At 41.5% G+C, this 23919-nt stretch overlaps 1 protein-coding gene across 6 annotated transcripts; it reads left to right on the top strand.

The window, feature by feature from the left end:
- The first annotated feature begins 169 nt into the window (after positions 1-169).
- HSDL1 (hydroxysteroid dehydrogenase like 1) lies at positions 170-19671 on the top strand. Of its 6 annotated transcripts, XM_065416448.1 has the most exons (6): positions 170-227; positions 4856-4916; positions 13970-14202; positions 15054-15499; positions 17418-17648; positions 18936-19671. In XM_065416448.1, the coding sequence occupies exons 3-6, from the start codon at positions 13983-13985 to the stop codon at positions 19035-19037; spliced, it is 999 nt and encodes a 332-aa protein (XP_065272520.1). In that variant the 5' UTR covers positions 170-227; positions 4856-4916; positions 13970-13982; the 3' UTR covers positions 19038-19671. The 6 variants fall into 6 exon arrangements, with proteins under 6 accessions (XP_065272520.1, XP_065272519.1, XP_065272523.1 ...); XM_065416447.1 differs by lacking the exon at positions 4856-4916 and having other exon boundaries at positions 172-227; XM_065416451.1 differs by lacking the exons at positions 170-227; positions 4856-4916 and adding an exon at positions 1659-1704.
- The last annotated feature ends 4248 nt before the right edge of the window (positions 19672-23919 follow it).

Raw genomic sequence — 23919 nt, 5'->3', positions numbered from 1 at the left:
AGACTCACCCGCTTCCCTCCGCCTCAACCGCTACCAACCGCTTCTCCCGTAACCATGGCGACCTCAACGGCGGAACCAGAAGCCCCTGCGCGGCGCCCTCTAGCAACGGCGTCCGGAGCGTCCCGCCCCCGGACCTTACCAACAAGGAGTCAGGTGGTCTGGGAGTGGGCGGGGCCGGAGGAGAACTGGAAGTAGGCCAGCCCAGTCCCCGTCCTTCGCGCGCGCAGGTACGGGGAGTCAGCAGGGGCTGGGCCGAAGGGAAATAGGAGGAGGAGGAGAAGGGTCTGGGTAGAGGGGTCTGGACAGGGAGTTCGATAAGTGGGGAGTGAGGGTCTAGGAAGACAGGGGATTGGGTAAGGGGGTCTGGGCTTAGGGGGTATATGTGGGGGATGAGGAGGGTCTGGGTAGAGGGGAATGGGGGGGGGGGGTTGGACAGGGTGTGGGATATGTGGGGAGTGAGGGTCTAGGGAGACAGGGATTGGGTAGGGGGTCTGGGCAGAGGGGAAAGGGGTCTGGGCTTAGAGGGTATATGTGGAGGAGGAGGGTCTGGGAAGGAGGAGGGTCTGGACAGGGTGTGGGATATGTGGGGAGTGAGGGTCTGGGGAAAGGGGAGGGGTCTGGATGGTGTGGGATATGTGGGGAGTGAGGGTCTGGGTAGAGGGGAAAGGGGAGGGGTCTGGATGGTGTGGGATATGTGGGGAGTGAGGATCTAGGGAGATGGGATTGGGTAGGGGGTTCTGGGCAGAGGGGAAAGGGGTCTGGGCTTAGGGAGTATATGCAGGGGAGGAGGAGGGTCTGGGTAGAGGGGGAGGGGTCTGGACAGGGTGTGGGATATGTGATGAGTGAGGCTGTAGGAAGACAGGGGATTGGGTAGGGGGTCTGGGCAGAGGGGGAAGGCTGTCTGGGCTTAAGGGGTATATGTGGAGGAGGAGGAAGAGGGTCTGGGTGAGGGGAAGGGGGTTCTAAGTACGGGTTGGGAGATGTGGATTTTCTAGACTATAAGACCAGGAGGGACCACACTGTGGTCTTTTGGTCTGACCTCTTCTAACACAGGCCATTGATTTCCCTGAACTAATTCCTGTTTGAACTAGAGTACTGTATATCTTTTAGAAAAACATCCAACTTTGACTTAAAAGTTGCTAGTGTTGGAGTATCCACCATGATTTCGGTAAATTGTTGTTAATTTACACCTAATCTTCAGACTTGTCTAGCTTCAACTTCTGGCTATTGGATCTTGTTATACCTTTCTCTTCTAGGGTTGCCAACCCTCCTGGTATCAGGCCCTATCTCCTGGAGGCTACTGAAGCCAAACTGGGAGATTTTAGGCTCTAAAAGTCTGCGGGTGCATCAGGGCTAAGGCAGGCTCCCTACGTGCCCTGACCCCGCGCCGCTCCCAGAAGTGGCCAGCATGTGCAGCAGCTCCTAGATGGGGGGAGGGATGGGGACATGGGGCTCGGGGCTCCGTGCGCTGCCCCTGCCCTGTGTGCTGATTCTGCAGCTCCCATTGGCTGGGAACTGCGACCAACGTGAGCTGCGGAGGTGGTGCCTGTGAACGCAGGCAGTGTGTGGAGACCCCCTGCGGCCCCCCCACCTAAGATCCGCTGCCAGAGGGACATGTCAGCCGCTTCCAGGAGCGGCGCAGGGCCAGGGTAGGCAGGGAGCCTGCCTTAGCCCTGCCGTGCCACCAGTCGGGAGCCGCCTGAGGTAAGCGCCTCCTGGTTGGAGCCCACAACCTCACCCCCTCCTGCACCCCTGCCCCAGCCCTGAGTCCTCTCCTGCACCCAAACTCCCTCCCAGAGCTTGCACCACGCACCCCCTCCTGCATCCCAACTACCTGCCCCGGCCTTGAGCCCCCTCCAGCACCCAAACGCCCTCCCAGAGCTTGCACCCCAGCCCTAGCCTGGTGAAAGTGAGTGAGGGTGGGGGAGAGCGAGCAACGGAGGGAGGGGGGATGGAGTGATCAGGGCAGAGCCTTGGGGAAGGTGTGTGGCAGGGGGAGGGGCCTCAGTGTAGGGGTGGGGCAAGGGTGTTTGGGTTTGTGTGATTAGACAGTTGGCAACCCTATTTTCTGCTAGCTTGAAGAGCCATATTAGGGCTCCCTCACCCTAGAGAGCTTGGTTCTTGTCCTGCAGAAAGAAAGCAGAAGGTCATAGTCCAAAGTGCAGGCAATGTGATATTTATTGGGGTTAACAAGCAAACGTATGCACATCTCTATACACCCTTAGAGTTCTCCCCCCTCCCCTTAACAGGCTTAACTCTACCTGTAGTGCTCACCCCTGGTACCACCCCTTACAATTTATGGTCATGTTCTGTTTTGGAGGGTCTTGAGTATGGGGGCTTTGGTACCACCTCTTTTGTACCCCATGGGGAGGGGTAGGGAGTGAGATTATGTACCAGCCAGGGACACCTTTTCTTTTACTTTTTGTTTCTTATACCTTTTCCCTCATCCTCCTTGCCCCTCCCAACTGGTTGCTTAACCTTGTCTTGGGATAGGAGTTGAGGCAGAACTGTCCTTCAATTGTACATTTGTATATCAAACTCCCACCCTACTCAGCAGCACTTTAACTCTATTTCTTATCTTTTCTCATTTTTCTAAAAACCCCATCTGGCTGTAGGCAGAAGCAACCCACACTGCCTTTGTTCACTTATGTCAGTAAGGATATAAGACACAAACAGTTGTATTTTAAAAACCTCAAAATACAAATGGGCAAACAAAACCTAAAATTCTATCTCAGGCAAATAAACAGGCCTAAATACTATATTATCATTACTAACAAGCCTGTTATCAAATAGTTGTTCCCCATGTAAGTATTATAAACTGTGATCAAGTCAGCCCTTAATCGTCTCTTAATTAAGGAAAATGAATTTAGTGCCTTGATTCTCTCGCTATAAAGCATGTTTTCCAATCCTTTAATCACTTTTGTGTGTCTTCCTTTGCACTCTCTCCAATTTGTCACGCCAGTGCCAAATACAGAGATAGCATAACCTGAATACTCTTATTTGAGATTTCCCTGTTTATACATCCAAGAATTGTATCAGCCCTTTTGGCCATAGTATCTCACTGCAAGCTCATGTTCAGTTGATCCTGTAAATATGGGCTACTTTTTTTGTTCTTAGATTCATGACTTTACATTTGGTCATATTAAAATACATACTGTTTATTTTCTCCCAGCTTCCCAGCAATCCAGATCGCTCTCTATCAGTGACCTGTTCTCTTCATTATTTACCATGCATCCAATTTTTGTGTCATCTTTAAATTTTTTCAGTGATTTATGTTTTGTTCCAGCTCATTGATAAAAATGTTAAATAGCATAGGCCCAAAACCAATCCCTGTACACACCCACACAATGATATTCCCCTTTTACGACTACATTATAAAACCTGTAAATTAGCCAGTTTTTAATCCATTTAATGTGTGCCAGGTTAGTTTTGTAACATTTTAATCTTTTAATGAAAATGTCATGTGGTACCAAGTCAACTGCCTTACAGAAGTTCATGTATGTTGCAGCAACACTATTACCTTCATCAACCAAACTTTAATTCCATTTAAAAAACCAAACCGACTATATCAAGTTAGTTTGACAGGATCTATTTTCCATAAACACATGACGAATGGCATTAATTATATTACTCTCCTTGAATTCTTTATTATTTGAGTCCTGTATCAGCCACTCTATTATTTTGCTCAGGATTGATATCAGGCTGACAGGCCTATGGTTACCTGAATCATCTTGTTTACCCTTTTAAAATGTTGGTGCATTAGCTTTCTTCCAGTTTTCTGGAATTTCTCCAATGTTCCAAGAGTTTTTGAAAATCGACATAAATGGTCCAGCAAACTCCTTGGCCGGCTCTTTTAAATCTCTTGGATTCAAGTTACCCAGACTTGCTGATTTTAAAATATTTAACTTTGGTAGTAGCTGCTGTTTAACATCCTTCTGTGTTACTATTAGAATGGAAAGTGTTTCTTTATCATATGAGAACTACATTATCTCTGTTTTTTCCCCCCAAATACAGAAGAGAAATATTTATTGAACTTTCTGCATTATTATTGAAGGCTCTACCATTTCCATCTAGTAATGGACTGATACCATTGTTAGGATTCTTTTTGTTCCTAATATTCTTTTTTAAAAAAAACAAAAAAACCCTCTCTTATTTTCCTTAACTCTACTGCCCATAGATTGTTCCGTGTTTCTTTCAGCTTCCCTTATCAATGTTCTACAATTCCTAGTTTCTGATTTAATCAACCTCCCCTTCAATTTGTTATATTGTTTTATTTGTTACAGCTGCCTTTACTTCCCCTCTAAGCCAAGTTGTTTTTTAGCCAGTACAATCTTTTTTTCTCAATTGTGAGACTGTGGCTTTTTGGGCCTCTAGTAAAATGTTCTTGAACAATTTCCAATTATTCACATTTTTCTGTTTAAATGTGATTTGGCTCATAATAGTTTAGTTTTATGAAATTAGCCCTTATAAAGCACCAAGTATACGTATTACTAGTTTGAACTTTATTTGGTTTGCACATAACAAATGTGATCACTTGTATCTAAGCTACCCCAAAATTTTAGTTCTGTGATCATTTCCTTTTTCTATCAGGAGAAGATCTAATATAGAATTCCCCCGTGTTGGTTGCAATGCTTTTGAGATAGGAAATTGTTGTCTATGTTTTGAAATTCTGAGGATGTTTTAGTACTGGCAGCATATGAAACCTCCAGTGTCTGTTGCTCAGATTGAAGTCCCCCATGATCATGCAGCTTTTTTTCTATATGTTCCTAAAGAGCTGGTCATCCTGTTCAAATCACACTAAGGATGGTTTGTGGCAGATACCAACTGGTATCCTATCTTGTGCTTTATCTATTAGGACACTGATCCAAAAGCATTCAAGATCATTTTCTTCCAAGTTGTCAGTGACTTAGAAGCAGGTAATGTCATTTTTGACATGAAGTGTCACTTCCCTTCCCCTTTTGCCCACTCAATCCTTAATAATTAGGTTATAACCTTGATGGTGATGGTTCTGGACACAAGTGGGGAGAGGAAGTCTGGGGGAGAGGAGAACATATATTACAGCATTCTGCAGTCACTACTTCTTGGTAATTGCTTTGCCTCATTCAGGTTGGAAGGTGCTCGGTGAATGAAGGAGGGATGCATTCATTGAACGGGGAAGATACAGTAATGCATTGAAATAATGTATCAGTATATTTCATTTATTAAAATATTTAAAAATAAGTAGATAATTTTCCCATTGGGAATTAGTATTTTTAAAATTCTTTGAAAGCAATTGTTTTCCTCTTTGCTTCTAATTTTAATAAGCTGTTTAAAAATAAGTGCTGTACCTCTTTCTCATTCACTGTGCATTATGCATCTTGTGTGCTGAATAAGGAAATGAGCATTCTGAATTAATAGTATGCAATTAACAATTGCTTCCTAATCCACATGTAGCGTATAGGGGAACTGGGAAGCACGGATAAGAAACCAATTTCAGCCTCGCAGAGTTAGGCCTATGTGTGGGGCAATAATTAGGCTTTTCTTGGCTTTTGAGTGCTTGACTGTGCTTTGCATGAAGTATTTATATAAGTCAGATGTTGTGTGCTGCACTGAGCATGAGTTGGTGTTTTGCTCGACAAAGATGGACTTGCACACCTTTTTTTTTATACAATTAAGCACATCCATAAGTGCTTTACTGAATTGGAGCCTAAGTGTCCAGTGGTAGGGCATTGCCTTGGAAGCCCAGGAGATCACTTTCTGCTTAATTTTTCCCATCTGCCAAACAGGGATTGAGATGCTCTCCCCACTTCATAAATTACTTCCAAACCCATGGATGAAAATGGTAAATAATAATACTTTGCTCTTTCCATGTAGCACGAAGTCTTATTGTTAGTATTACATGAATAATGATGATCTGTTTGATGTTAATGATTTCTTAACGTTCATAATCATTGTGTATTGACTGCTCAAAATATTTAGAAACCATAACAAAATTGTTTGTTATACCCATGCTCTTGATATTTGTAATGTATAGTTGACTTAAGTAGGATTTTTGTCTCTTGAATTTCCATTTTCTCTGTAAAAAGAGTGAACATCATTCTCCCAGTTTGTCCCTAGTGTCATGACGCTCACAAATTTCATCTCCATCATTGGAAAAACAAAACAAAAACGAGCATTTTGTTTTCCATAGCAAAAAAAAAATGTAATGGGCCAAATTTAGAGTGGCTGAAAAAGGTATAATTCAATTGAAGTCTCTAAAATTACTCTGGCTTTCAGTAGGGATAAATATGCCCCAGGGTTACCATGCGACTGACTCATTCTATTGTGGGCTTATCACTTTTATATCCAGGTCCTTTTAAGCTATCTACGTCAACAATGATATAAATACTGTTTTTCTCCAAAAGAAAATGGGGTGGGGAGAATCCACATTGAACTATGGTTAGGTCCTAGCCTTAAAATCTTCAAGTAATATCAGTGTGTTGTACAATGGCTAAGCTGCAAAATTATGTTTGCAGTGTACCTTTTTTATAGAATATGCAGACTTAGAAATGTCAGACCCACTGCTCCTCTTTAAAAGCCGAACATCTGAAAACCTGGATTTTGGATCTTTATGACCTGTAGTTTGCCAGTGACGCTCTTGATACACTTGCCAGGCAATGTGAGAATCCACTATCCAGGTTTTACTCTGATCTTGAAGCTTCTCACACTGAAACTATTAAAGAAATGAGCAGAACTTAGGAGAGGATTTGCTTCTTGGTTTATTATTTAATAGAAAATGCCTTCAAAAGTATAACCAGAAACCTTGGACCAGTTTTTCACAGGGTATGTAAAATTCATGGGTTTCTTGACTTGTGTTCTGATCTAATGTCTGGACTTATCGGGTAAGGAAAAAACCTATTAAAAATAAAGCAAGTATGCTTATGCCACCTACAATCAGCCTCTTTTTGGAATGAATTATTAATGGGAAGCTGGAGGGGAGGCATTTGTTTTTTAAATAATTTACAGGTAAAAATTCTGCAAGGTAGGAAACTGACAGGGTCAAAAAGCTTAGACTAGAAAAGTATTGATATGAGAAAATGGCCTAGAGCAGGGGTTCGGGACCCCTCAGGGGGTCGCGAGGTTATTACATGGGGGTCGTGAGCTGTCAACCTCCACCCCAACCCCGCTTTGCCTCCAGCATTTATAAAGTATTTTTAATTTATAAGGGGGGTCACACTCAGAGATTTGCTATGTGAAAGGGGTCACCAGTATAAAAGTTTGAGAACCATTGGCCTAGAGAGAGGACAGGGTTAGTAAAGGGAAATCATTCAGGATGAAAGGGGGGATACTTTGTGGGTAAGTGTCAGTCCCACTTCTGTTTTTTTGGTACGTAAATGGCCTTGACTTACACAAGTGAATAAATAGAGAAAAGCAGAGAAACAAATATTCCAGAGAGAGTGCTGTGTGAATTTCAGTGTAAATTGAGTGATTGATGAGAGAACCAAAAGTAGGCATATGGTCAGATTCATTCCTGCTGTGATCAACAGGGGAGTGATTCAACCAGAGAGAACAGGTGGTAGTACTGCTCCCTCGCAGTTGCCACTGGGAAAAGGCAGCTCTGAATTATGTCAGGAACCCTGCTGGTATAGGATGCGCTGGATCAACACATCTCCTAGCTGCTCTGACCCTGCATCCTCTTCAACCAATGCTATCCACCTGCAGCCCCCTACTAATCTGTATGCTGCCAGAGATCTCCATCTGCTGCTGCCAGCAAAGACCTTGAGTCGACTTAGCCGATAGCATACAAGGAAGAATAATACAGAGAAGCCAAGAGAAATATGGGGAGGTGTTTGTCAATAATGCATTAAATGTGTCTGTACAACGTTTTAAAGCAGCAAAGCAAGCAGGCATAATTTTGCGATATAATATATGCACGCAGGCTTCAAATGGGCTGGAAGATAAAATAGAATTGTGTGGACTGAAGAGTTTTGGGGCAAAAGACATGGGGGTACAGATGGCGAGTGGAGTGGTGGGGGAGGAGAAACATGGCCAATTTTGAAGCAAGATTATCTGATTCGCGAAGAGTGAAGCATTGACTGTCCCAGGATGTTTTCCTGGAAGCTTTCTGTCTTTTTCAAAATGTGATGGTGCTTTACTGAACTCATAGGGCACAAGAGTGTGTGTATGCAGGGAATAGATCTTGTGTGCATCAGGCTGGAAGTAAATCTCTTTATTTATATTGGTCACGGCAATCCTGCCACTTGCCAACTGAGGAGCATTACACCAGACTCTGCTGCAATACTTTTCTGGGCTCATCTCCATTTAATAGCTAATACAGCTATAGGCCATCCCAAGTAATAAATTCAGACTGTAATGCCAAGATCTGTTGCTTCTGATCTCAAGGATTAAAAATACGTCCGTACGCCCTCTCAAAGGTGCAGTAGCATTATAGTTGCAGTTAGGCACGTTCAGTTGAGCCAACCATAACATTTAAGAACGAGTGAAATTCCAGCAAGTGATGAGAGACCTAGCATTTCTGTGATACTCCTTCAAGCCATGGATGTGTGAGTATCTTGCTGTCACATTTCTAGATGTAAAATCTGTTGTTATACTTTTATATTATTTACATAAAACCTGCACTGTGCAGAATCCATCCTCTGGTTACTTGTATTTTCTATCTGATTTGTATTTTGTGTTTGTATAAATTGTGAGTTCCTTGGGCCAGTGACTCTGTGGTTCTGTTTTCTGTACGGTAATAACATGAAAAACCATGTTTCAATAACATGAAACACATAAGCAACAGTGTCTTGTGTATAGATAAGGACTGAAGACAGCTGTTTTAGTTGGATAATTTACAAACATGACGATAAAATAGAAGCAGTTTATCCTGAATATATTTACTTAGGAGGTAATTGTTAAAATAGATCAAAATGTCAACATCGGTGATTGAAATAAAGATAGAACCATCCACTTTTAAAAAGAGTTGAGGAGTTTTGACCATTTACTATTTTTAATACATCTCAAACATCATTGCATCATAAACTCCCCTCTCGTCCTCCATATCCTCTCCAACTTCTTTGGTTTCCTCTTACTCCTGGTTTTTCACCATCTCTCATGCAGCCCCCTTTCCTGTATGCCAAGCAGCTTCCTTCATTGCTTTAAACCCCATCTATTTTTGTAATCTTCCATTATTAATCTCCTCCACAATGGTTCTTCTGTGTGTACTTGTGCTATATACAGTATTGTATTTGTTAAAATTAGATTGTAACCTCTTCAGGACAGGGACCTAAGCCTTCTGTGTGTTCTGGAAAGTGTCACGTACACTTACAGTGCTCTATGAATAAGAAATGAAAATGCCCCACCATGGAAGTTGAGATCTGTCAGGTCTGTTCTGGGATTACTTTCCTGGTGGCAGGACATTCACAGCAGAGGCATGCTTGTATAGTCTGCTGTCCTCAGCAGTTCACCAGAATCTGCATTTGGCAGCCCTCTGGACATAGTGTAAGAGCTATTAGCTTGGGCAGGCTTTGGTTGAGTCTTATGGAGAGTTTTGTTAACAAGCAGAGGTTCTTTTATATTGTACTGATCTTGAGTTTTTTTTCCTCTTAAGATGATGTCTTTGGTACTGAGAACTTCATGCATGCATTAGATTAAAGGGGCACTTTTAGGTCAGTTAAGGACCAGATGTTTTTTTACACCAATGTATTGTTTTCCCCAGGCCCTTAATCCGTCCCATCTGCAGTGGAAAAGGGTTGCCACCTCTGAGGTATAAAAAAAGAGACAGACAGCATGATCCTGAGCCCATAAAACTGGACAGCTGCCAATGTGTACTAAGCCTCCCTTACAGGTTTCTTGGGACAACTACCTCCAAAAAGGAACGATCCTGGGAAAACCTGGACAGGTGGCAACCCTAACTGGGAGTCAGTTTTTTTCTGTGTTTGATGTCCAATGCCAGTAAAACATCCATGTTCCTCATGCAGACTTCAGCGTGTTTAATACTATTCAAAAGGGTCTAATCCGCCAATCATTCCTGAAGTTGTTTTAACATATTTTGTTGAAAGCACCACCACAGATTGGTCCCTAAAACTGGAGGTTTATCTTATTAGTTTTACCACTGCCTTTATAGAAATAAATTTAAAATGATTTTACTTTTCAGTTAGAGCCCCTCACAGCCGCATCTGATAGAAGATATTCCTCCTCCTTAAAAATGTGAAGTTAATTTTGGTTTTCAGATTTAAATGAATACAAAATATATTTTATTTTACTTAGTCTGAATTTATTTTTTCCAAACTTTCTCAGGAATTTGAGATTTTTATGACTTCAAAGAATTATCATTTATTTCATAATGGCCAGAAGTGCAGTGGATGATTTGGAGAACAAATGGAAAGATAAGGTCCCTGCCCTGAAGAACTGACAAATTTATAATAGATATGATATGGGTGAGTGAAGGTACAAATAATAGGGAGGGGAAGGACAAGTGTTAACAGGCAAACTAGCCACATTATTTCTCCATCAGGATGAGAGAGAGATTATTTCTGTTTTGAAATAGTTAGAAGGTACTTGGATACTATGGCAGTGGGGTGATGCAAGTAAATAGTAGATCATATAGTAACTCAGTTTAGGTATGTGTACAAATGGGTGGGAAAACAAAATTGTTTAAAATATTATAATTGAATCACTTGTGGGCTGTTGCAGTTGAGGTAAGTTTTAAGACCGCATTTGAATGCAGAGAGGGTGGTGGTCTGGTGGACCAGACTAGAAACATTCTAGAAGCAAACAACCTGCAGGGATTATCTGATAAGATTATTAAATCTGTGAGGGCAGTTAAAGGGATAACATCAAGTTAAAAACTGCCCTTCTGTCTGTATTACGTACTTCTATTACAAATAATGACTAGCTGAAAGAGGTTAGCAGAAAAAGTGATTTTTTTTTCCTTCTCAAGTTTGTGTTTTACAGCACTTTGTATATAGTCAGTTTCAACAGTATCTCCTGCATAGATTGTTTGCCCTTTGGTGTGGGTGGGTCTCTCTCACACAGCAACATGGAATGTTAAAATATTAGGGCAGGATAAAACTTCAGAAAATATATTTGTAAAACCACAAATATTGGCATGATGAATCAGCAGTATGTGTAGTATATCTGACATGATTTCAAAATCAGTTTTTGAAATTACTAGCTTGTAAACTGATGGTCACTTATAATCAGTGAAAGAGTAATTAATGGCTGCAGAATAAAAAATAGGCTGTTGAAAAGACTCATGTAGCTGAATTCAGCTTTTTATATGGTGACAGTTCACATGCACAAAACTACATTTTACATTAGTACTGCATGAACTTTATGGTCTTTTGGGCAACAAACTAGAATTTGAGATCAGCATTTTGACCCACATTTCCAAGTGTTTTGTAGACAACCCAGGGTACATGCACAAGTTGGAGCCGTTTGGAGAGTTTACAAATCCCCAGTTTAGATGTGTGTGCATTGGGCATGTACTTTTGAACATGTGAACCTTTATGTTGTGATATGTTAGTTTTTGCTTGTTTCTGCATACTAAGAAGATGGACTATAGTTCGATCTAGTAAAATAAGAAATATGCTGTTCAATTTAGCTCAAAGTGATGATAATTTTTCACATGCCTATTAAGCTTCACAATTAGTATGTTTTATCCAAAAGAAGCAGATTGCAATGGGCTTTATAGACAATATATGGGTCAATAAACCCTTCACTAAAATGTAGTCATTTCGCAAGTAGGATGTGGCATATAACTTAATATTCCAAAGTTAGGAATACTGCATATTAATTTAGGAGAGAAATGGAAGAATATCTTCAACTGAAACAATAGGAGAAACATAGGTAGGTCAGAACAGAATAGCCAGAGTTGAAGTTTAGTTGGGACAGAGAGTCTTTTTTATTAATCCACCCCTTTCCCCAATACTGTATTTTATGACTGTAACTACAGGTTTTCAGGATTTTGCTTTTTTGTTTCACCCTGTGTGTCTGACCAGTAGAACTATATTAATCTCATAGCTTCTCTTCATGATCATGTTGAAGACATTGACAAAACTAGCATTGAATTCTGTTTGCAGCCCACATGCAATCTCTTTCCACAGTATTTTCTGAATCCAAGCTACAGTATATGCATCCCATAATTAGCAAGTAACTATACAAATACTGAACTGTGCATGTCTTTAATTAATGGAGAGGAGTGGTTCACATAAACTTCTTTATCCTGTTGTGGAATTCTAACTCCCTGTTTCTAATCCTAATCTCTTGCCAGTTCCTATGTGTTGCAATCACAGCAGCAGAAAATAATGTTCATAGGCAAAACATTTTACAAGCACTTGTAGGAGTACAATATGTTGCAACTATATGCTGTATGTAGCATTTTTAGGCTGGGAAAGATTAGATTTTTATCGGTAAATGTGGGTATCTATTTCACCACACACAAACTGACTAAACAGTATTTCCGTAGATGATCAGTGAAATTTAAAGATTAGCAAACTAAGAGAAATTCTTCTTGAGAACTTGTTAGAGGCTGTTGTTAAATAATTGTCTGACACCCCAACACTTTCCTGCTACTGTGCAGATATAAATAGGTAATAAAAAAAATCTTTAAACCCCAAATTTTGTGAAACTATGAAAATGTAAGTTGATAAAAATAGAAAAAAAGCTTAAAAATAAACATTGATGTTATCTGTCAAAATTAGAAAAAAATAAAAATTGAATTCTGCCAAGCCTGAATGTCCCACATGCCCAAAATGCTTCACAGGAGTAAATAATACAATTACAGAGATAAATCCAAAACAATAGCAGAGAGGAAATTAAATAATACATAGGAGGGATGAAAGTGATCTTTTCACCTGAGATTTGAAAAGAAATGGAAAGCCAAATGGGGGGTGGGGAGGTGATAGATAAAGGGAAACAATTTTAGGTAGTTGGAGTAGCAAAGTAGAAGGATTTTGCACCAATCGTGGTGAAATTGGTGGGGGCTGGGACAGAAAGAAGAGGTAGGTGCAGAATGAGCAGAAGTAGGCATGAAGAAATGAGCGCGAGGCCAGTGCAAGGCCATGTAGTGTCTTCAAAACAAGGACTGCAGTTTTGATCTTGGAGGTAATAGGGAATTAGAGGTGTTGTAGGGGATTGCCCATGTGGGGAACATGCAGTAGGATGGGTGAAATCATCATTCATGTGACAGTCTGGAGATAGGACTTGGGACACCAAGAATCATAGAAATGTAGGGCTGGAAAGGATGGAGTCCAGTCCTCTGTCCTGAGGCAGGACCAAGTAAACATAGCCCATCCCTGATAGGTATTTCTCCAACCTGTTCTTAAAAACCTCCAATGATGGGGATTCCACAACCTCCCCTGGAAGGCTATTCTAGTGCTTAACTACCCTTATCATTAGAAAGATTTTCCAAATATTTAACCAAAATCTTCCTTGCTTCAGATTAAGCCCCTTACTTCTTGCCTTACCTTCACTAGGCATGGAGAATAATTGATCAACATCCTCTTTGTAACATATGTGAAGGCTATCAGGTCCCCCATTAGTCGTCTTATCTCAAGACTAAATATGCACAGATTTTTTTTACCTTTCCTAATAGGTCAGGTTTTCTAAACCTTTTTCATTTTTGTTGCTGTCTGGGGAAGCGTTGCAATCAAGAAGCCAAGAAAAGATGAACTATAGATCAGGATTTTAAGTAGGGTGGATTTGAAACAATCTTATTTTGTGGGGAGGTGGTGATAAACTGGCTTACATTATGGGAAAAGGAAAGTCAGACTGCTGATGTTAACAGTGGACTTTCCAAATGTTCGACAGTTGCATGGTTCTGTGTTGGTGTCCTGGCTTCCTTCCATCTTGAAATGTTACTAAACATCAGTACAAAAAGAATAAAATTCCACCTCATTTCAATCAGATTATTCTGTGTTCTAAAGCTATGGTCAGTGTAATATTTGTGTTCTGCTAAACAGAGGGGGTTTGATAATTGCTTATATATCACCTGTGTTTTCTTTTTTAGATTTCTGATTGCCATGGCTGCAGTTGACAGTTTCTACCTCTTGTATAGGGAGATTGGTCGTTCCTGCAGTTCTTATATGGAGGCACTGGCTTTAGTTGGAGCCTGGTATGTGGCCAGAAAATGCTTCGCTCTTGTGTGTGATTCTTACAGCTTGATCAGGTTGCATTTCATCCCCAAGCTGGTGAGCAGGGCTGATTTTGTCAAGCAGTATGGAAGATGGGCTGTAGTCACTGGTAAGAGAACGCAACAGTGTGTCTGTTATTTTTATCTGAAAGCCAGTCGTACTTGTGTTTGATTTGAAAGATGCTTTTCCCCTCCTTGCCCTTAGTAATTATCTACCCGTTGGTGATATATGTTACTGTATTTTGTGGAGCTATTTTTCAGATGAATCTGGACCTTTCATAGTAAATACTGGCCCTGAAATAACAGCATTGACAATTAAACTCTCCAGCAATAGTTTTCATCCCTTTTAAATAGAGGATCCAGTGTCTCAGAGCTTAGGGAGTCCTACTGACTTCAGTCATGCTCTTACAATCTGACACAACCTCTTTCCATGCAGATATTACTGGATTCTGCCATTCTTTTTCCTTTACTTAGCGATTCTGCTGCTTCTGCGTGTCTGATCAGACTCTGATCAGAAGCTGTTGACATCTAAGAAGATGAGCAGAGACCTCTAGTTGAAAAGTGACTACTGGTGGAGCAGAATGGCAGGCAGATATGTACCCACTATCTTGTTCACATTCTGTGTATATCGACTTTCACAAAGCACTCATATTTGGCTCAGGGTAAAATTTGCACCTCTGACATACTCTCTTCACTAGACTTGCCTCAGTCTTCTAATCCTGTGTTCTAAACCCTACGCCACTCTCATAGTTACATTTACTACTTTATGATTTGGGGTTTTAACTGATTGTAACAGACAAGTCTCTCTCTGGCATGGTTTTATTGAGATCAGGGCTGATCACTTATTTCTTATCACCTTGAGGGGGAACAATATCATAATGAAATAAAAGTGGAAACAGAAAACTGGGGTCACCATATTAGCTGCTGTATCTCCACATTACTATCTTACTTTCTACTGTAGGTAGCACAGCTGGCATTGGAAAAGCCTATGCTGAAGAACTGGCAAGCCGTGGCATCAACATTATCTTAATCAGCCGGAGCAAAGAGAAGCTGGAGGCCGTAGCTAAAGACATAACTGAAACCTATAAAGTTGAAACTGCTGTTATAGTAGCAGATTTCAGCAAAGGTCGTGAGATTTACTCTTCCATTAAGGAAGCCCTCAGAGACAAAGACATTGGGATTTTGGTGAATAATGTAGGAGTGTTTTATACCTACCCGGAATATTTTACCAGGTTGTCTGAGGACAAACTATGGGAAATTGTCAATGTAAATATTGCTGCCGCTAACATGATGGTGCATATAGTGCTGCCAGGGATGGTACAGAAGAAAAGAGGTGCGATTGTGAATGTTTCTTCTGGATGCTGCTGCAAACCCACACCACAGATGGCAGCATATTCAGCCTCCAAGGTAAGCCAGGGTGCAGAATGTGCTTAACCTTACCATGCCAATTGAGCTTCACTAGCTTGTGCAGAGGGGCGTGAGGCTATTTATTTGTATTGTGGTACTGCTAAGAGCGCCAGTCATGGATCAGGGCACCATTTGGTAAATGCTATACAAAAAATGGCTTTACCTGTTGGTCCATTTAGAATGGCTGGTGTCACAAATGATGCTAGCCTGGGCCGTCTGAAGCACAAGGACTGTGCCTTCATCCTACAGAGGGAGAGGGAAGGCTCTGGACTTCATTCTCTGCCTCTCCCCTCTAGGCACCCCCACAGGGCAAGTCCCAGGTCATTTCAGATGTTTTAAGATCTATTCTACCTAGCTAAAACATGAGACACTCAGGTTCTCATATAACACTATTTTTTTAAGTTTGTGGCAAAGTGTTCCCAGTAATTTGCTGTGGATTATAGTAAACCTCTAAAAGTAGTTTAGTGTAGCTACTTGCTGGTAGTTCTTTTTGTTGTTAAATTAATCCTTTATTAAATGTCAGTTTCAGAACAGTAAAGTGCTATTTTTTTTGCAAAATTTAGAGAAAAGGATGTGCCTTAATGTCTCACTTACGTAGATGTGGAATTTCATATATTAATATTACAGTAGTGCCTAGAAGTTTTAGAAGTGACCAAAATCCTCGTGATAGCAATAGAACTAGTATCAGAGACTTCCTGCCTCCTCCATACAAGATCCCATGAAGGGGTAGGATTACGAAAGCCCCAATCCTTTAAACACTTTATTCATTTTAAGCATGTGAGTAATCCCACTGACTTCAGTTGAACTACTAACAGGCTAAGTGTTTGCAGGATCACGGCCAAGGCTACCAGGAGTTAGAGAAGCACTAGTGGGGCTATTGACATTGCAGGTTCAGTTTCTGCTTCAGGCATATTATTTTTATTTTTAAAGTTTTTTGGGGGGGTTGTTTTGTTAATGTTTAGTTTGTTTCCCCTCCACAAGCAGAGTGAGTTTGGGAAGGGAAGATGACTCCCTTTTTCCCCACTATGCCCCATGAGCAACAGTGGGAGAGAATCCCATGAGTCATGGAACAATGCAGAAAGTATGTGCACATGTGGGAATCCAGGATTGTACTTGCTGTCCACTTAGTTACCAGCACTGCACTGATATCGCAGGCATCTGACGAACCATTTACTATGGTAGCAGTGCAGCAGACAACATTACAGCAATGTTACTACTAGGATAAGAGTGTGCCAAACTTATTTATTGTGCTGTGCTTGATTTCCATAGTCCCCACTGTCAGGTTTATGATGCCAAAGGTTAGTTTTTACATTGGGGAGTAAAATGAGCTGAGGAAGGTGTTTGGGCCATGCCCAGGCCTTAATTCTGTAAACATGCATGTGTGTAATTTTACACACGAGTACTTCTGTTCGCTTCAGTGAGACTACGTGCACATGAAAAGTTAAGCACATGTATAATGTTTGCAGGAGCAGGACCTAAATGACGCCACACACTGCTGTCTAATGCACTAAGTAAACTGGAAAAAAAATAGGTATTAAAGAAAAAATATTTTGGTTGTAAATTCAGGTAGTGTTTGCACCAATAGTAGGTTTCAATACAACAAAAAGTTCAGCCAGAAGTAAGGGTCTTTAAAATTGACATACCTTTAAACTAATTAACTGGGTCTCCTACAATTTGCTGGAAAACAAACAGATGCTGAAAACTGGAAATCATGGTCATGCCATAAAAACATATTTTGGATTTTTTTCTAGTATTTATGTCAAAATATAGGTTTTCTTTTTTTATAACCCTTTTGACAGAATAGTAGTATATTTGTCCAAGATACTAGTTTTAATAATACTTTACACCAAGACTTTATTACCCCCCTCCTCCCCATACAAAATTGAGGAATCCTAATTTTCTGCTTTTATCTTACCAGGCCTACTTGGACCACTTCAGTAGAGCACTACATTACGAATATGCTTCAAAAGGAATCTTTATTCAGAGTTTAATCCCATTCTTCATCTCCACAAACATGACACAATTTGGTGATCGCATTCTGTCAAACAAGTTTTTTTGTGTGCCTTCAGCTAAAGTATATGCACATCATGCTGTTTCCACCCTTGGGATATCCAGAAGGACTACAGGATACTGGATCCATTCTATTCAGGTAACATAATTAATCCAACTAGTTTACATTAGTAAATCTCATTACTTTTTCAAAGGGGGAAATTTAATTTTGTGTTTTCCATTGATTTTCATGGGAGTCGAGAAGCTAAAACAAGTGCAAAGTTTTGGACATTTGTTCTAATCAGCAGCACAAACCAATTAACCTAAACCAGAGGCACTGCTCCATATTTCTTGACCGCTTCCATGTTTAATCAAATTATGACTGGACTACATATTTTGCCTTAGGAGGAGAGGGAGAATCTGATTGCTACTTTTAATTTGCAGCCCAAATTAAAAAAAAATTGCATTCAAAAACACATGAATGAAATTAAATTGGCAGCAGGTTTAAAACAAACAAAAGGAAGTATTTTTTCACACAATACACAGTCAGTCTGTGGAACTCCTTGCCAGAGGATATTGTGAAAGCCAAGACTAAAACAGGGTTCAAAAAAGAACTAGGTAAGTTCATGGAGGATAGGTCCATCAATGGCTATTAGCTTTGATGGGCAGGGATGGTGTCCCTAGCCTCTGTTTTCCAGAAGCAGGGAATGGTTGACAGGGGATGGATCACTTGATGATTACCTGTTCTGTTCATTCCCTATGGGGCACCTGGCATTGGTCACTGTCGGAAGATAGGCTACTGGGCTAGATGGATCTTTGGTCTGACCCAGTATGGTTGTTCTTATATAACATCTTGCACCTCTCTTAACTTGAATATGTCACAGTTCAGTAACTGTTTTCATTGAATTACACTTAAAATTTCCTGAAAATATTTGTTGTTTAAAAAAATTGTTACAAAATCCACATCTTTAGCCACAACTACCTGAAAATGTCTCCCCGTTTAATGTAGATTTCCTTTTTTTTAATTGCACAGTATGTGCCCATAACCTCACTTTGCAAAGGGTCTGGTGTGAGCACTAATGACATCTCCTGGTTAATTTGGATCATTTTGTAAAGTGGGAAAGAAGGAGGGACGTAAGGGGTGGAGATTAGGAAGAAATTAAGGGGAGAGCATGGAATTTATGAATAAACAACTAAGATATATTTGCAGAGTCTGATCTTACACCTGTATGAGTAAGGTGGTTCTAAGGTCCATAACATTATATTTAGTTACAGCATTTGTTTTTTAATTTTAATTGTCATATACTGTAGTTTGTTCTATTTAATGTAAAATAATAAGTGTTGATGTTCAGAAAAGGAGTTGTACTTTCATGGTAGTTCGAAAAACTGCAAGTTTACCTAGACAGAACAGATCCTTTAACCTTCCCCCCCACCCTCTCTTTTGTAGTTGCTGCTTGTACGGTACATGCCAGAATGGTTCTGGGTTTGGAGCATGCAGAATCTCAACAGTGCTCTACGTCGGGACGCCTTATCCCACAGAATATATTAGAAATATCCTCTAGGAAATAGCCAATGTGCTAAACTACTGCAGTAACCTAATTTGAACATTGGAAGAACTCTTTTAAAAAAAACAACAAAAAACAGTTTGCTAATATGTTTTCATCACAAACAATATACGTACCATAGTTACCAGAGAAGCCTGGATCTGCCCCTCTCTTTGTACTACTGGGCCCAGAGCAAAAGCTGAGCAGGACATAACTGTTTTTTGTCGAGTTTAGTTCAGATAGTTAAATATCTGAGTTTCTCATGTAATTGAATGAGAGTGGGCGGTGTACTAATCCTGCATGGAATTGACTGGTTATGGAAATCCTAATAATATGAATGGAATTTAGATAGCCCGGTGTTTTGCAGGATTGGGCACTGGAAGAGTTGAAGGGGATCCCAAATCATGTTGTGTTATAAAGACAATCTCAGATTTTCAGTGGACTATCTTGTGTTGGTTTTCCAATCTTGTCATTGCAGGTATTATGTTGAAAAATGTATAAGGTTACTTTTCAAAACTGGGGAAAAGGTAGAATGCATTTAAGGCTTTTTAGTTAATTAACTCTCTTGTTTGTGTGTGTTCTGTATTGCTATGATAGAGCAGCAATAAAGTTCAAATAAAAATGTTTGCTTGCTTTCCTATACCAAGTGTGAAAGATTTTGATCCAATTTTCAAGTGGATACTCCATTAATAATCTGTGATGTCTGAAGAATTTAATCAGATAAACTATTTTTAAAAGTCCATGATTTAAGGTGGAGTCTTTTGAGCTTTTTAAAATATATTTAGGTCTTCTTTCTTCTGTAAGTGAAAACCCTATTTAATTTTGTAACATTTGCTTTTATGTAGCTAGTACTGTAGCATTTTTTTACTACTTTCTGTCCACCTTGTACCATATACTGTGGTATTAATACTCACCACAAAAACTAAATTTTCTGGGAGTCAAATGTGCTATTTTGTTGTTGTTGTCTACATATAAATCCCATGTTAAACCAGAATCTGAATTATGCATAGTAGATTTATCACTCAGTTTGCTATGTAATAGCAATTGGCTGACTGAGTTACGGCCGAGAGAGAAATTCAGTTGGGTCTAACAACTCTAATTTATTTGTTTCCTATAAGCCTATATGGCAGGCCTGCACAACTCGTAAAGCGGCGAGGGCCATATTACTCCAAAGAAAATAGCTGAGGGCCGAAACCCCCGGCCGTGCTGAAACACGCCCCCCAGCGCCACCCAGCCCCGCCAAACCCCCCCAGCGCCGCCCAGCCCCTGTGTAAGCAAGCAGGACTCACCCCGGCGGCGCCTCCTGCTGGTCTTCTCGGGAATTAGCTCATCCAGCCATTGGAGCGACCTCTGCAGGCCGGTGTCCCACTGCCGCTGGCTCTGTGTCCCTCCTGGACCCCGGTGCCCTTTGATCTGGGGTGCTGCCCCCTGGCAATACCCCCACACTCTGGCTCTTGGTCTCCTCTCTCTGGGGAACCCCCAATCCTCTAATCCCCACCTCACTTCAGTATAAGGCTACTGCCAGTCACCAACTAGCCCCCGTGCCCTGGGGTATATCAGCCACTCATCACAGGCAAGGTTGGGTTTGGACCTGCTGCATCCCTCTATAGCTGGGCTGCCCCTCTGCAGCCCTGGTACTGGTCTTAGGCCCTTAGCTAGGTCCGCAGCTTGGGGGTTTTCCAGGCTGGAGTTCCCCAGCTCCTCTAGCCTTCCCCAGCCCTGCTCCACTCCCAGTACCCTGCTCAGCTCCCTAGCAGCCAGACCCTTCTCTCTCTACAAGCAGAGAGAGACTTCCTCTGGGCCTCTGGCTCACAGCCTTTTTATACAGGCCAGCTGGTGCCTGATTGGGGCATGGCCCAGCTGCAGCAGCTTCCCCAATCAGCTCAGCTTTTCCCCTGCCACAGCCCTCCCCCAAGGCTGTTTTAAGCCCTTCAGGGCAGGAGTGGGGTAACCACCCTGCTACACCCCCCGAAACACATCCCCCACCCCAGCGCCACCCGCACCGTGGAAACAAACCCTCCTTCCCCAGCGCCGCCCCGCCGAAACAGCTGTGGGCCGAAAAGGAAGGGGTTTTTTTGGGGGGGGGGAAGAGGGTGTGATACTTTATTAAGAATTTTTCAATTAAAGCAAACAATTTTTTAAATTATTTTAATTTTTTTTATGAATCATGGAAAAATGAAAAACACCTGTTCCGTTGAAAGAAAACATTTGTACTTTTCATAATTATCTTGCACATTTAATGAGAGATATTACATCTCTTTTCGGCAACAAGCTTGTCGTATTCGGGGGTCATATTTGAAGTGGATATTTTCATAATGTCTTCCAAATGGTCGTCAGTCAGAGAAGAACATTGCTTGTTTTTATTCATGTTCATGATGGAAAATGTTTGTTCACATATGTAAGTGCTTCCAAAAATGCTGAACGTTTTCAGTGCAACTTCAATAAGATTCTTGTATTTTTCATCGTCCAGACTTTTGTAGAAGTCCCACAGGCTGCTTTCTCTGTGCTTATTTCGGTAAACTGCCGAACATTGAAGTTCAATAACCTCCAACTGCAAATCTTGTGGCACTTCCTCTGGATTCACAGAAAAGGGATCTTCAATCAGCTTCAACTGGATGTCATCATCTTTAGACAAAGTAAGTCTTCTGTCAAATTCTTCAATCAAAAGATTGATGTGCTTTGCGTATTTTTCTCCTAACTCAGCGTGTTTGTGCTGAGGGATATGCTGTGCACAAGTGGGAAAGTGACACATTTCACCTTTTGACAGCTGACTTCTGAAAAGTTTCAATTTCATTTTGAAAGCTTTCACTGCTGCACACATTTGAAATATAAGTTGATTTTTCCCCTGAAGTTGAATGTTGAAATCATTCAGGTGTGCTGTAATATCACAAAAGAAAAAGAGATCTTGATTCCAGGACTCATTTTCAAGCTCCGGGAATTTTATTGGCCCATTTTCTAGGAATTTTGCTATTTCTTTTTTCAAAGCAACGAAACGCTGGAGCACTCTTCCTCGACTCAACCACCTCACTTCCGTATGGTAGAGTAAGTCGCTGCACTCGGCGTCTTCCCCTTCAAGAAAGGCTCGAAATGTCCTATGTTTTAGTCCTCTAGAACGGATGAGGTTTACAATGGAAACTACCACTGACATTACATGCTCAAATTTTAAGACTTTGCTACACAAAACCTGCTGATGTATAATGCAGTGATGTTTGGTTATTTGTCTCCCGATAAATTCTTCAAGAAGAGTAACTGCTCCAACATTTTTTCCACACATAGCTGGAGCACCATCAGTACAAATGGCCACTAAGTTTGTGAAATCTACTCCCAACTTATCATTCATGCACTTTATTACTTCACTGGAGATTTCTTTTCCAGTTGTGCGACCCATCATGGAGCACATGCCAACAAGTTCTTCAGTAATTTCAAAGTTTTTATCAATACCTCTAATAAAAATAAGAAGTTGGGCGGTGTCTTTTAAATCGGTGCTTTCATCCATAGCTAGGGAGTAAAAGCAGAATTCACTGACTCTCTGCTTTAACTGATCACTTAGATTAGTAGAAATGTCAGCTATTCTTCTCTGTATAGTCATGCGTGATAGACTGACATTCTCAAATATTCCCCTCTTTTCTGGACATAACTCAGATACAGCAATCAACATACACTTTTTTAAAAACTTGCCTTCTGTGAAGCATTTCCCAGCAGCAGCAATTTCCTTAGAAATTTGAAAGCTTACTTTAGTAACTGTATCATTCTCAGTGCTCACTTTCTTGAAAATTTGCTGTTCTCCACTAAGGTTTTTCACTAAACTGGCTGCTTTAATTATTTTTTCATTTGGGTTCAATTTGGCGAGATTGGGATGTTTAGTTTCAAAGTGCCGCCGAAGGTTGTATTCTTTCGGAACGGCTAACGTTTTGCGACACACAAGGCACAGTATTTTGTCTTTGGAAACAGTACATAAGTATTTATTTGTCCATTCAGTGTTGAAAACTCTGTGTTCTGATTCTATTTTTCTTTTCACTCATGGTAGCCATTATGAAGCTCAAGATTTTGTTGAATAAATTCACACACAAGGAAAACACTCAGTCACACACAAAGAGAAGAGATCTCTCACGGCGCGTGGCACACTAGCAAGGCACTGACAGTGTGTGGAAGCCTGTAGAGGGGGAAAGAAACGGCACGCATAGGGTAACCAGATCACAGCAGTAAAATAGGACCCGCCCCCTCCCTGTTCGGCCCCACCATTACACCCCTCTTTAATCCTCAGGGGTCACTATATTACTGCACACAGCAGTACCAAAAATTAAAATACTGAAAATGGATGCCTCCTTCCAGCCACCAACTCGCCGCTCGCCGCCACTACCTGCCCACCCACCCTCTCGGTTCGTCATCCCCCCATGAAATAAGGGGAGGGGAAAATGGGCACAGTTTGAAGGGATTTTCTGGGGCTATGAACTAAGCCAGGGAGAGGAAAGGGGGGCAGTGTGAAGGGATTGGATGTGACTGTCCAACACACAAACACAGGGGCCGCAGGGAGCCCGGGGGTGTGGGGAGCAGTGTGATAGGGTCCAGGGAGGGGTAAGGTCCCTGGACCAGGGAAGGGGGCAGCAGTGGGGGCAGGGCAGGTGCAACACACACACACATGCAGGGCCGCCCGGAGGGGGAGGGGGCAAGTGGGGCAATTTGCCCCAAGCCCCGCAGGATCCCCCATGAGAATGTTGGAGGCTCCACCCCGCCTCTGCCTTCGCCTTCCCCCATCCCCAGGTGCCTCAGTGCGCCGCGTAGGGTGACCAGATCACAGGGATGAAATATCGGGGGGGAGGCAAAAAAAAAATGGAGGCGGAGAAAAAAAAAAAAAAAAAAGCAGTTTCGCAGGGTCCGGGGGCATTA

This window comes from Emys orbicularis, chromosome 14, assembly GCF_028017835.1.
Source record: "Emys orbicularis isolate rEmyOrb1 chromosome 14, rEmyOrb1.hap1, whole genome shotgun sequence".
NCBI lineage: Eukaryota > Metazoa > Chordata > Testudines > Emydidae > Emys > Emys orbicularis.
The sequence above is the reverse complement of the archived record's forward strand: the minus strand, read 5'-3'. Positions and strand labels throughout refer to the sequence as shown.

Coding starts and splice junctions, on each gene's coding strand:
- HSDL1 (XM_065416445.1), top strand. Junction 14,203..15,053: donor AAGATGGGCTGTAGTCACTG/GTAAGAGAACGC, acceptor TTTCTACTGTAG/GTAGCACAGCTGGCATTGGA. Junction 17,649..18,935: donor ACTGGATCCATTCTATTCAG/GTAACATAATTA, acceptor TCTCTTTTGTAG/TTGCTGCTTGTACGGTACAT.